The sequence below is a fragment of the Panthera pardus genome, unplaced genomic scaffold (genome assembly GCF_024362965.1).
Source record: "Panthera pardus isolate Hobbes unplaced genomic scaffold, ASM2436296v1 HiC_scaffold_4, whole genome shotgun sequence".
NCBI lineage: Eukaryota > Metazoa > Chordata > Mammalia > Carnivora > Felidae > Panthera > Panthera pardus.
This window is the reverse complement of record NW_026526969.1, coordinates 5,439,190-5,452,386: the sequence shown is the minus strand read 5'-3', so window position 1 is coordinate 5,452,386 and position 13,197 is coordinate 5,439,190. Positions and strand designations below refer to the sequence as shown.

Sequence of the window (13,197 nt, the reverse complement as noted above, 5' to 3'; positions counted from 1 at the left end):
CCGGAGCCTGCTTCGGATTCTGTGTCTCCTTCTCTCTCTGCCCCTCCCCCTCTTGCGCTCTGTCTCTATTTATCAAAAATAAACATAAAAAATTTTTTAAATGTTTTTATTTTTTTAAAGGAGAGAGAGCACTAGCAGGGGAGGGGCAGAGGGAGAGGGAGACACAGAATCCAAAGCAGGCTCCAGGCTCTGAGCTGTCAGCACAGAGCCCGACTCGGGGCTCTAACTCACAAACTGCAAGATCGTGACCTGAGCCGAAGTCAGACACTCAACCGACTGAGCCACCCAGGCGCCCCCAAAATAAAAACATTTTTTTAAAAAAGAAATCATTTTAAAATAAAGTGTATTTATTTTTAAAGCCATCTTCGCACCCAACGCGAGGCTCGAACTTACCACCTGGAGATCAAGAGTCAGGTGCTCTCATGACTGAGCCAGCCAGGTGCCCCTCCAAATAAGTTTACCGGAAAAAAAAGACAACTTTCAAGCCTAGGCTTGACCAGTAACTTAGCCTTCAAAAGCCCGTGTTATTTGTTTTCTGGGGTTTTCCAGTGGTAAGTCCTACCTTTGTGGGTTGGCGTGGAGGCAGGGACAGGTCATACAGGAGTATGTGAATGTGTCTCCAGCGGACTGTCCCCAAGCTCGCAAACCCATTAGAGCACATGGGGCGCCGTGTAACAAGCGGGGAGACACATGTGTGTGCAAATATACCCCTCCATGATCTACACCTCTCTCTCTGTTTCTCTGTTGACTGATTTAACCTTCGGCGTGCCAGCCTCAACGCTGGCGGGGGTCGGGCGCGTTGGTGAATGAGTGAAACCCGCCAGGCGTTAAGAAAAGGGGACCGCCAGAGAAATACAAGAAAACAGTATTGATTTTTTACTGGACTATGGGTGAAGCATAAAATGTCATACAAACAGGGATACGGCAAGTTCCATTTCCGAGTCAAAGTGGGGAAGAAACAGGAAACGGCGACCTTTCATAACTCCGTTCTCACCTCACGATCCCCTGGGCTGAGGGGATGGCAGGCTCGCGCGGCCGGGGACGCGTTCAAAGTCACGTCGCGATGTGGAGCACGGAATCCCACTGCGGGCCCCTCGGCTGGGAGCAGTATTTGGTTTTGCTCAGTTTCATGATGGAAAAGAGCTGTTCGCAAATGTAGGTGCTCCCGAACATGGACAGAATCTTGGCACAGTGGACCCTGTACTTGGGGTAGGTGCTCCACAGGTACTTGCAGAACTCCGGGACCCCGACCTTGTCGTATTTCGTCTTGAGCACCGTGTTGCACTGCAGGTCAATGACCTCCATCTGGAGCGCTTCGTGCACGCTCTCGATCTTCACCGAGAAAGGGGAGCTGAACAGGGCCAGTTCGCTTTCGTAGAGTTTGAAGTCGGACAACCTCTTCTGGAATTCAGTCTCTAGCTCCACGATCTTGGGAATGTAGTTCAGGCCGTCGCTCTCGTTTCTGGAAACCGACTTCAGCGTGGGGAAGTGGGCCAGGTTGTTCCTCGCCAGGTGAGTTTCCCAAAGGCACAGTTTGGCGAGGAACGCCCGGATCAGGTCGTACATCTGCGTCACGACCTGCGAGTGCCCTTGCAGGGACATGTTCAGGGTGTTCAGATGCGTTGTCATATCGACCAAGAAGGCCAAGTCTCGGATCCAGTCCTGAGAGCTCAGCTGAGGTAGGGGCTTCCCTCTGGATGACATGAAGTGATCGATTTCCTCCAGCGACTCGAAGAACCTCTTGAGCACCAGCCCGCGGCTGAGCCACTTAATCTCGGTGTAATACAGCAGGCTGCCGTACTGGCTCTCCAGTTCGTACAGCAGAGTCGTGAACTCGCTGTGGTTCAGGCCACGGGAGCAGATCCAGTGCACGGAGCTCACCACCACGCTCATCACGTGGTCCATCTTCAGCTTTTGCGCACAGAGGGACTCCGGGTGGATGATGCAGCACACAGACTTCAGATCCGAGTCCTTGCAAACCGTTGCCACCTTGGACTTGAGTTTCGTGACCAGTCCGTCGTTCACGTCTACCATCGCGGGGGTGCCGGTCGAGGCCACGCTTACCAGTTTTGACCAGTCGATGTGAAACTTCTTAAGACTTCTCTCGACCCGCAGAAACATCTCGTGGCCGGATTTTGTACCCGTCATGGGCACCGTATCCAAAAGCTCCTCCGACGCGTCGAAATTCTCGTCCACGCCACGGATGAATATGGCCAGCTGGGTGGTGTTGTTTATGTCCGTGATCTCGTCGATTGCAATGGAATAAGCCACAAACGACTTGATTTTTTCACGTAACTTCTCCCATAATTTCCCAGCCACGTCTTCTACGGGCTGCGCGGCAGCGTTTTCGTCGGGACTTGCGTTCGCAAACACCTGTTTCTGCTCGGGACCCGCGATTTCTGAGGACCCCAGGAGGTACTTCCTGAGTCCTTTCTTCAGCTCGTGGAGCTTCTCATCACGCAGCTTCTCCGTGTACTGGTCGTAGTGCTTACTGTGGTTCGTCTGATAGTGACGTCGGAGGTTGTATTCTTTGGACACCGACATGCTCTGTTTGCATATTAAACACGTAGGAATGTTCTGCACTTCCACGAAGAAATACGCTCTCTCCCACTTTTCTTGAAATACGCGGCCCTCCTGGTCTATCTTTCTCTTTCCCACTTTTGACAGAGACACGGAGACAAGAAATAGTTCACTTTTTCTCTTTACGAAAAATGATTGCAAAAGCATGATGATAAATGTCAGGGGTAAAGTGGCTGGGGGATGGGCATGGTTAACCCACCCCTGCGGAGAGGGACGGCCAGACCCTCCGCTCCAGCGAATTGCCGCTGGAGGGAACGTGGGCCCACGGTGGCCAGATCTTCAGATTTCTAAAGAAACCTTGGAGGGGCTCCCGGGTGGCTCAGTCGGTTGAGCTTCCGACTTTGGCTCAGGTCATGATCTCATGGTCCGTGGGCTCGAGCCCCGCGTTGGGCTCTGTACTGACTGCTCAGAGCCCGGAGCCTGCTTCGGATTCTGTGTCTCCCTCTCTCTCTGACCCTCCCCCGTTCATGCTCTCTGTCTCAAAAATAAATAAACATTAAAAAAAATTAAAAAAAAAAACGGGGCGCCTGGGTGGCTCAGTCGAGTGACCAACTTCGGCTCAGGTTATGATCTTGCAGTTTGTGAGTTCGAGCCCCGCGTCGGGCTCTGTGCTGATGGCTCGGAGCCTGGAGCCTGCCTTGGGTTCTGTGTCTCCCTCTCTCTGCCCCTTCCCCGCTCATGCTCTGTCTCTGTCTCTCAAAAATGAATAAACGTTAAAAAAAAAAAAATGAAACTTTGGAAATTGACTTTTTTTTTTTAATTTCTAAGTAAACTACACCACAGGTGAGGCTCGAACTCACGACCCCAAGAGTAAGTCACGTGCTCCATCCACTGAGCCAGCCAGGTGCCCCCCACCCCCAGAAATAGACTTTCATGAAAAAGTCTGTGGCTTTCTTTTTCCTTTTCTTTTTTTTTTTTCTGCAAAAGTCCCTGGCTTTTCAATGTTGGCCGCATGTTCCCATTTTTAAAAGGTCCATGAGCCAGGGGCGCCTGGGTGGCTTACGCAGTAAGCGTCTGACCTCGGCTCAGGTCATGATCTCATGGTTCATGGGTTCAAGCCCCAAGTTGGGCTCTATGCTGACAGCTCAGAGCCTGGAGCCTGCTTCGGATTCTGTGTCTCCCTCTCTCTCTGCCCCTCCCCCCTCACACTCTGTCTCTCTGTCTCTCATAAATAAATAAACTTTAAAAAAAAGTTAAAAAAAAGGTACATGAGCCAAAAGGAAGGCATCTTTTGTAAAGTTCAACAAGGACCTATGTTTGCCACATCTGGTTTAAGCAAGAATGATGTGGCAGTATGTTTGCATTTTAATGCATATTTTTTCATTTGGGTCTCCAGAGAACTTTGAAATAACAGAGACATGGATGGCCACAGAAGGCGCGTGATTTACCTGCTGTGAGTCACAAAAGACCATGGTCATAGATAGCCACGGGACCGCACAGAACTTACTTGTTTGAAATTTAAAGAAATCTGGCCACGATGCAGGTGAGCTCTACTTGGGAGAAAACACAGGCCTAAAAATTCACTTTAAGAAAATGAAGGCAGAGACAGAAAGAAAGTCAATTCGGTGGTTGCCTGGGGCTGGGGGCGGGAACGGGAAATGACGGGACATGGGTAGAAGGAATGTTTTGGGGGTGACAGGAATGTCCTAATGTTAGATTGTGGTGACGGTTGCACAACTCTGTAAATTTACCAAAAATCACTGACGTGTGCACACTGCACACAAGCGAGTTTTACGGCACGTAAATCATGCCCCAGTAAAGCTACCAAAAACGTACCAAAAAAAAAAAAATTCATTTGGCAACAAGGTGAGTTTAGGAATAACAGTCGGGCGTTTGTCAAGAGTGTTTTCGTTGTTTTCAAACTGTAAACGAGGAGGTTCCCTCGTGACTCGCACTCTTGCGAACAGCTCTCCACCTGCTTTACTCACCCTCCAGGGTGTTAGCTTGCGTGCAAGGACTCCAGGGGAGATATCTGCCACGCACGGTGGCTGGGGCATTGCTCTGTCAGAACAGATTGAGGGGGCCCTGGGAGCCCCTGTCTGTGCCAGGCGGTACCCCTTTCGGGTCTGCACTGTGGGGAGATCTGGGTGGGGGATCACGGGGCGGGTGGAGCTGTGGTGGCCAGGCAGGCCCTATTTACCGGCTAGGATGGGCTAGTTCAGCATCAACCTACCAGCCCCTGGAGGGCTCCCGGATGAGGGCGCACCAGTGAGCCGCACCAAACCATCGCGGGAGAAGAAATGCCTGGCTGAGCAGCAGAATTAAAGGACCTGATCGCCAGCGGGGAAAAAAGAAACTGCATCTAGAGAGCACCACGCTTTGCTCTAAGGCTCAAGGCTCCAGAAGCAAGGAGTGCCCGCCGAGATGCGTCGCACCGCACGCTGGGTGCCGGAACGCCCTGCTCGCCACCCGGGATACTCACCGTTGCTAAGCTCGAGGCCCGGAAGCGGTCTGAAGAGAAAGAGACACGGTGAATGCAACAGAGGTCATCTGGCCCCTCTTGCCCGGTCAGTTCTGGTTGACGGGCTTCGGCGAGCGTCAACACTACGCTAGGTGCAGTGGGGGAGGCCGCCGCCGTCACCAGGGACATGGACACACGGCTCCCAGGAGCAGAGTACGGTAAACTCAGTGGGGGAGGCGGCTTGGCGCAGAAGCTTGGCTTCAGGGACCCACCGCCCACCTCCTGGGGTAAAAACAAAAAAGGCCCACCTTGTGCACACGGCGAGCCGCACGTTGGTTCTCGTGGCCAAGCAGGGAGCTCTCACTCACCTGATGACTGTGAATTTGATAAATTCCGCAGCATCCAAGATCCTTCTCATGGAGCTGATTTCCAGGTAACCGGGGGCTTTGAAGACCACCCCCGGGGGCATGCCGTCGATGACCACACAGCCGGGGTTGAACGTGATTTTCCTGTAGGGAACTTTCACGGGGAAATCTACCCCGATTGCTTCCCCTGGGATGAGACAGACAACGAAAGGCCTACTTGAGTGGGTCACTTACTTTTGCCCAGACCGTGGGGTTACTGCCAAGAGGTTAAAATCCTTCTCGCCAAGTGACCAACACGGGCGATCAGCCATTACTACTTCTCGAATAATCTTACTGACTGGGAAACTGGCAACGGGCCGTAAAGCAGATCCGGTTCCTCTCTCCGTTAAAGAGACAATCATAGCATCCACCCGAAAGAGGGTAAAGGTTTGTGAAGGGTACGTGATTAATCACAGGTGAGTGCTAAAAGCAATGTTCAGCCACGGTAAGAACTAAGGAAATCAAAAATAGCTATTATCATTGTAACTCGTGTGTGCGTGTAAAAGCTCTTTGGGAAAAAATACACACGCATCTTGATCATAACCCCTTCGTAGAAAGATCAATTTCTTTTTGGAAAAATATTGGGGCGCCTGGGTGGTTCAGTCGGTTGAGGGTCCGACTTTGGCTCAGGTCATGATCTCGTGGCTTGTGAGCTGGAGCGCCCCGCGTCGGGCTCTGCGCGGACAGCTCGGAGCCTGGAGCCTGCTTCTGATTCTGTGCCTCCCTCTCTCTCTCTGCCCTCCGCCAACTGCTATCTCTCTCTCTCTCTCAAAAATAAACATTAAAAAAATTTTTTTAGTAATCTCTGCAGCCAACATGGGGCTCAAACTCATGACCCTCAGATCAAGAGTCACACGCTCTTATGACTGAGCCAGCTAGGTGCCCCCAGAAAGATCAATTTCTTGGATAAAGTATTCAATTAAAAAGAAATACTTCAAAATACACATTTTGGATACGTAACAATATAAAAACTTACCAAATTTTCGACTAAAGAGGTCATTGACTTGTTCTCTTAGTTGTTTTATCTTTTCAATGCTGGATAATCGGTCCTTCTCGTTATCTAAAAATAATTAGACAATCAAGCAAACAAGGGTTATTGATGTATTTATTTGCCCCCATGAAAGCTGTTGGAGGAAGTGCCTGATGGCACATGAAAAAAAACACTTTACCTGGCTTATCATTCAATTTAGTTTTAGCAATAATTAAGCATTTTGAAAATGCTACAGATGACAGAGAATTTGCCAAATTATAACTCCATGTAAACACACTCCATACTACTTTAGGTTCGGAACATTTTCAACATCATGCAAGACAGGGATGTCCACTTTCACCAATACTCTTCAACATTAGCAATCCTAGCCAATGCAATATGACAAGTAAAAGGAAGAAGATGTAGTAGGATTAGAAAGAAATTACATGGTTCAAAATTCATGAGACACAGAATAGTGTACAATGAAACATCTCTCTCCCATCCCTCTCTTCAGTCTGTTTCTTTCCTTGGAGAAACTAGGTTATTAGATTCTTTTGCATCTCTCCAGATAGACCTTAGATATATGTATTCAGAAGAGATTGCTTGGCAGGAAGCAGATAAATTTCACCTCTGTGGCCAATTCCAATTTAACGGTAGCTGGTGGTTGGAGTTGCCTGCCCTGGCGGGTATTTTCCAGGTAATTCCAGGGCATGGCTGTGAAAAGAAACAGATCTGATGATGTCTGATATGAGCGAGATATGCAGTGTGTGACAATCTGTAGCGTATTTTTTATTTCTGAATTGTCATTGCTTAGCTGACAGGGTGAAGCAAAATATAATAAATAAATAAATCAATAAATATCAGCTCTGAGGGACTAACCCGTGTCACAAAATGGTTAAAACAGAACAAAAGGAGGGTGCCTGAGTGGCTCAGTCAGTTAAGCATCTGACTTGGGGTCAGGTAATGATCTCGTAGCTTGTGGGTTCGAGCCCCTGCATCGGGCTCTGTGCTGACAGCTCAGAGCCTGGAGCCTGCTTCGGATTCTGTGTCTCCCTCTCTCTCTGCCCCTTCCCTGCTCATGCTGTGTCTCTCTCTGTCTCTCAAAAACAATCAAAAAAATATTTAAAAAATAGAACAAAATGAAACATAGAAAATAAATAATGATAAAGCCAGATAAGCTTCCATACCTGGAATTGTCACCTGAACGATGTTAAGATCTTCAACACCCACCGCGGAACGTGTAATACCCGAGGCAGTTGTCCTTCCTAAAAGTAGAAACTGAAATTTAGAACTCGAAGCAAATTAGGTCAATTCTCCTCTAAAAATGCCAAGGTGCTACTTTGGTCAGAAGCACAGATTCGATTTTTGAAGCTTCAGAGAACAATTAGCTGCAGAATAACAAGGCGCCACGGCATAACTGATAGCTGGGTCTCTGCAGTTCAGTGTCAAGGTCACAGGGGAAAGAGCCTAACTTTTTATTTAGTTCATAGCCTCTAATGCATCAGTCGGTATAATTTGACTTCAAAGGGATGTTTAAACGTGTATTTTCTTTGTTGTTACTCAGTTTAAAGGAGGGGGATGGGGAGGGGGAGGGGAAATAGAACATAAATGGCCAAGAGGACATTTAAGAAGCACACGTCCTCTGAAAAACGATTTAACAGGCAGTCAAGGAAAGGCTCAGACAGGGTTAAAGAACAAAAGCAGAGTGGACATTATCACGTTTTCTGGTCAAACGACAAACACAAGTGAAGTTATATGTGGGAAATGTAAAGGAACTTTCTAGTCCCTTGAGAACTTAAAGCTCAATCCATGTGTTCTGTGAACGATCCATCATCTGGCGTCTGCTTTTTTATTTTATTTTAATTTTTTTACTGTTATTTTTTGAGAGAGAGAGAGAGAGAGAGAGCAAGCTGGGGAGGAAGAGAGACAGGGAGTCACAGAATCGGAAATCCAAACCAGGCTCCAGGCTCCAGGCTCTAGGCTCTGAGCTGTCAGCATAGAGCCCAATGTGGGGCTTGAACTCACGAACCGTGAGATCGTGACCTGAGCTGAAGTCAGACGCTCAACCAACTGAGCCACCAGGCGCCCCACCGTTTTCTGCATCTAAAGAGCAAGACCTCAAAGGGACATGAGCCACATTGTCAACAAAAGCCATTAGGTTATCCTGCAGTGTTCCGGGGCTGCTTCAAACACAGAATTTGGGGAGGAAATGTGGCAAAGTTTGTAAGTCTTGACCTCAAAATGACTCATTTTTCTGGTAAATCTAGTAGGTCCTGGAAAGCCCTATCCTTAACAACCTGGTTGAACATTAAGAGCTTACTGAAACTACTGTCAATTTCCATCATCAACTTGAAGTAAGAAAAACCTTCCCGGGGCGCCTGGGTGGCTTAGTCAGTTGAGCGTCTGAGTCTTGATTTCAGTTCAGGTCACGATCCCAGGGTTGTGGGATCGAGCCCTGCGCCGGGCTCCATGCTGAATGTGGAGCCTGCTTGGGATTCTCTCTCTCTCTTTCTCTCTCTCTGTCTCCCCCCCCACCTCCACCTCCCCCCTCCTCCGCACCGCCTCTCAAATTAAAAAGCAAACACACAAACAAAAAATCTTTCAGGGCACTTTACGCCGTCGAGCCTCCAAAAAGCCCAGAACTAATTTGGGTCACCAGACTCAATTAAGAAACAGTGTCAGAAGATAAGGCATTATGATCTGATAAAGTACTAATGTTTTATCCTTAAACCTGATTCCTCCAAGGGCACCTGGCTGGCTGTCAGAGGAGCGTGTGATTCTTGATCTTGGGGTCATGAGTTTGAGCCCCACGCTGGGTGTGGAGATTACTTAAAAAACCCAAATAAACTTAAAAATAAAGATAAAACTGACTCTTCAACATGTAAAATCTGTCATAAAACATACTAAGCACGATTTGCAAACTAATCAAAATCCGATTGTAATTAATGCATAAATTGGCAGTTAACCCATTTTGATGGCCCCGCGCATTTCAAATAAATGGATGGTAATTTCACGAATGGGTGTAAACCTTAACTCTCCTAAAACTATCTCTGTACGTAAACGAGTCTTTCTTAGTTACTGCTCAACTGTAAGTTAGTTTAAAGGTGCTCACCCAGGGGCGCCTGGGTGGCTCGGTCGGTTAAGTGTCCGACTTCAGCTCAGGTCATGATCTCATGGTTCAGTTCGTGGGTTCGAGCCCCATGTTGGGCTCTGTGCTGACAGCTTGGAGCCTGGAGCCTGCTTCAGAGTCTATGTCTTCCTTTCTCTCTGCCCCTCCCCTGCTCGCTCTTTCTCTCTCCCTCAAAAATAAACATTGAAAAAAAAAAAAAAATAAAAAAAGCTATTTCTTTAAAAAAAAATCTCTACACCCAATGTGGGGCTCAAACTCATGAACCTGAGATCAAGAGTTACACGCTCTTTCAACTGAGCCAGCCAGGCTCCCCCGTTTCCTTTTTCAATTGAAGGAGATGTGACATACAACGTCGCAATAGCTTCAGGGGTACGACACAGTGAGTTGACATGTTCCGCTGTATTTTTTTAAAAATGTTTGAGAGAGAAAGGGAGAGAGGGAGAGAGATAACGAGCAGGGAAGAGGCAGAGAGAGAATCCCAAGCAGGCTCCATACTGACAGCACGGAGCCCAATATGGGGCTTGAACTCATGAGCCATGAGATCATGACCTGAGTTGAAATCAAGAGCCAGGTGCTTAACCACTGAGCCACCCAGGCGTCCCTGTTATTTTCTTAGAAGTACTGTGAGGCAACAACCCAAACGTCCATCAATGGAAGAACGGATAAACCATGATTGAAAAAAAATTTGTTTTTAACGTTTATTTATTTTTGAGACAGAGAGAGGCAGAGCATGAACGGGGGAGGGGCAGAGAGAAGGGAGACACAGAATCCGAAGCAGGCTCCGGGCTCCGAGCTGTCAGCACAGAGCCTGACGCGGGGCTTGAACCCATGGACCGTGAGATCATGACATGAGCTGAAGTTGGATGCTCAACCAACAGAGCCACCCAGCCCTGAACTTTGGAGATTTTAAGTGAAAGAAACCAGGCCCCAAGGGTCACACATTGTGCAATCCCACCGGTAGGAACTATGTAGAACAAGTAAGTCCAGAGACAGAGAGTAGATTGGTGGATGACCGTGACGGGGGGGAGGAGAGAATGGGGAGGGATGGTAATGGGTACAGGGTTTCCTTCTGGGGAGACAGAAATGTTCTGGAACGCGATAGAGGTGGTGGTTGCCCAACACCATGAATGTACTACATGCTACGGAATCATTTATTCTAAAATGGTTAATTTTATGTGATGTGAGTTTCACCACAATAAAAAGCATTTAAGGTAATTTAAGGGTTTCCTTTCGTGGGGTTTTAGGGGGAAAAAGCCCCACACCGTATGGCTCAGAATGGGAGGTACCGGAGGCCTTATGATGGCTCTGAAATTGGGCAATGTAAATATCACGTTTAAACCCACTGAGGCCCCCCTGACTTCAGGTGTGAGTGAATCCACACACATCTACCCGTCTAAGGGAAAATCCATCTACCCCTGCTGGCTGGGGGGTCAGGGACATCGTCCCCGGACAGGAAAGCACCTCCTCCGAGTCTAATTATCCTGACGGCATCGCCACATAATTCCCAATAAAGCTTTCAGGGTTAACACCCTGCAGAGAAGTGGTCCCTTCACACAGAACCAATCAGGACCTGACTTTTCCCCCTAATACTTAACGAATCTATGCTTCCGGTGGAGCGGGGTGGGGGAACGGTAAAGGCAAAAGGAAGAAAAGTAAAATCACGTTAATTCTAATACTGGTGGCTATGGCTCCTTTTTTCTTTCTTTTTGTATTTTCGCCTAAGTTTCCTCTTTTTTTTTTTTTTTTTTGAGACAGAGAGAGACAGAACATGAACGGGGGAGGGGCAGAGAGAGAGGGAGACACAGAATCGGAAGCAGGCTCCAGGCTCTGAGCCATCATCAGCCCAGAGCCCGATGCGGGGCTTGAACCCACGGACCGCGAGATCGTGACCTGAGCCGAAGTCGGACGCTTAGCTGACTGAGCCACCCAGGTGCCCCCTAAGTTTTCTCTTTCTATATGAAATTTCTTTCTAAACAAAATTGAGATCCTACTGTAAATTATGACTCGAGTGTCCCTCTGTTTTGTTTCTAACTTGTCTTGAGCCAGACAGCTGACTTTCACGGAATGCCCATGAGCATTTTCCCCAGCGGGTGGCCACGACCCTTTCCCTAACTGCTGGGCACTTACGCCACACCTGCTTTTTCTCTGTTATAAACAGTGATGAGGGGCGCCTGGGTGGCTCAGCTGGTTAAGCGGCCGACTCCCGATTTCAGCTCAGGTCGTGATCTCACAGTTCATGAGATCGAGCCCCGAGTTGGGCTTCGAGCTGACAGCACGGAGCCTGCTTGGGATTCTCTAACTCCGTCTCTTTCTGCCCTTCCCCCGCTCATGCACACACACTCTCTCTCAAAATAAAATAAACTTAAAAAAAAAATAGTGATGAGAGGGATTTTCCCCCTAAAACAATGAACTTGATGACACCATTTTTAGAATTCAAATATATGAAGTACAAATGGAAGAATCAAGTCCAGATGGGAACATTCATTTACTCTCAAAATTTCCCTAATCGTGGCAAAATCAATCCAGACCCTGTGGTGTTTCATGAGAAGTAATATTATCTCTAAATTAAAAAAGGACTCCCTTTTTGATAATGGAAAGAGTTTGATAACATAAGCAATTTGATAATGTAAAGAAATAAAAGGTATCCAAATTGGTAAGGAAGAAATAAAGCTCTCACTATTTGCAGATGACATGATACTATATATAGAAAATCCCACAGACTCCACCAAAAAACTACCAGAATGGACGAAGGAATTCACTAAGGTTGCGGGATACAAAACCAATATACAGAAACCTGTTGCATTTCTGTGCACTAATAATGGAGCAGCAGAAAGTGAAATTAAGAAAACAATTTCACTTACAACCGCACCAAAAACAATAAAATGTCTAGGAATAAACTTAACTATAGAAGTGAAAAGACCTGTACTCTGAAAACTAAAAGTACCAGTGAAAGAAATTCAAGACGACACAAAGAAATGGAAAGACATTCCATGCTTATGGGCTGGAAGAACAAATATTGTTAAAATAGCCATACTCCCCACAGCCATCTACAGACTCAATGCGATCCCTACCAAAATACCAAGAGCATGTTTCACTGAACTAGAACAAACACTCCTAAGATTTGTATGGAACCACCAAAGATCTCGGACAGCAATCTTGAAAAACGAAAACAAAGCTGGAGGCATCACAATTCCAGATTTCAAGTTCTATTACAAAGCGGTAGTAATTAAAACAGTATGGGACTGGCATTAAAACAGACGCATAGATCAATGGACTAGAACAGAAAACCCAGAACTAAACCCCCAATTATATGGTCAATTCATCTTCGACGAAGGAGGAAAGAATATATGAGGGGGAAAAGACAGTCTCTCCAACAAATGGTGATGGGAAAACTGGACAGCCACATGCAAAAGAATGAAACCGCGTCGCCTCGCACCATACACAAAAATAAACTCAAAATGGATTAAAGACCTAAATGTGAGACCTGAAACCATAAAAATCCTTGAAGAGAGCAAGGTAGTAATTTCTCCGACATCGGCTGTAGCAACATTTCTCTAGAAATGTCCCCCAAGGCGAGGGAAATCTTGCTTTTAAGCAAAAGTAAACCGTTGGGACGACATCAAAACAAAAAGCTTCTACACAGCGAAGGAAACCATCGACAAATCTAAAACGCAAACTACTGAATGGGAGAAGATATTTGCAAATGACAGAT

At 47.2% G+C, this 13,197-nt stretch overlaps 1 protein-coding gene across 6 annotated transcripts in view; it reads right to left on the bottom strand.

Moving 5' to 3' along the window:
- Positions 1–853: 853 nt before the first annotated feature.
- LOC109250625 (general transcription factor II-I repeat domain-containing protein 2B) overlaps positions 854–13,197 on the bottom strand; it is a 49,518-nt gene continuing 37,174 nt past the window's right edge. For 4 of the 6 annotated variants that reach the window (XM_019421713.2, XM_053893992.1, XM_019421711.2 and 1 more), the window contains 5 exons: positions 7,543–7,620; positions 6,362–6,445; positions 5,350–5,533; positions 5,003–5,031; positions 854–2,657 (listed from right to left, as the gene is read on the bottom strand). In XM_019421713.2, coding sequence (XP_019277258.2) covers positions 1,054–2,657; positions 5,003–5,031; positions 5,350–5,533; positions 6,362–6,445; positions 7,543–7,620 — 1,979 coding nt within the window. In that variant the 3' untranslated portion in view covers positions 854–1,053. Of the gene's footprint in view, positions 4,104–5,002; positions 5,032–5,349; positions 5,534–6,361; positions 6,446–7,542; positions 7,621–13,197 lie in introns of all 6 variants that reach the window. The other 2 variants (XR_002073112.2, XM_019421717.2) reach the window with 2 other exon arrangements.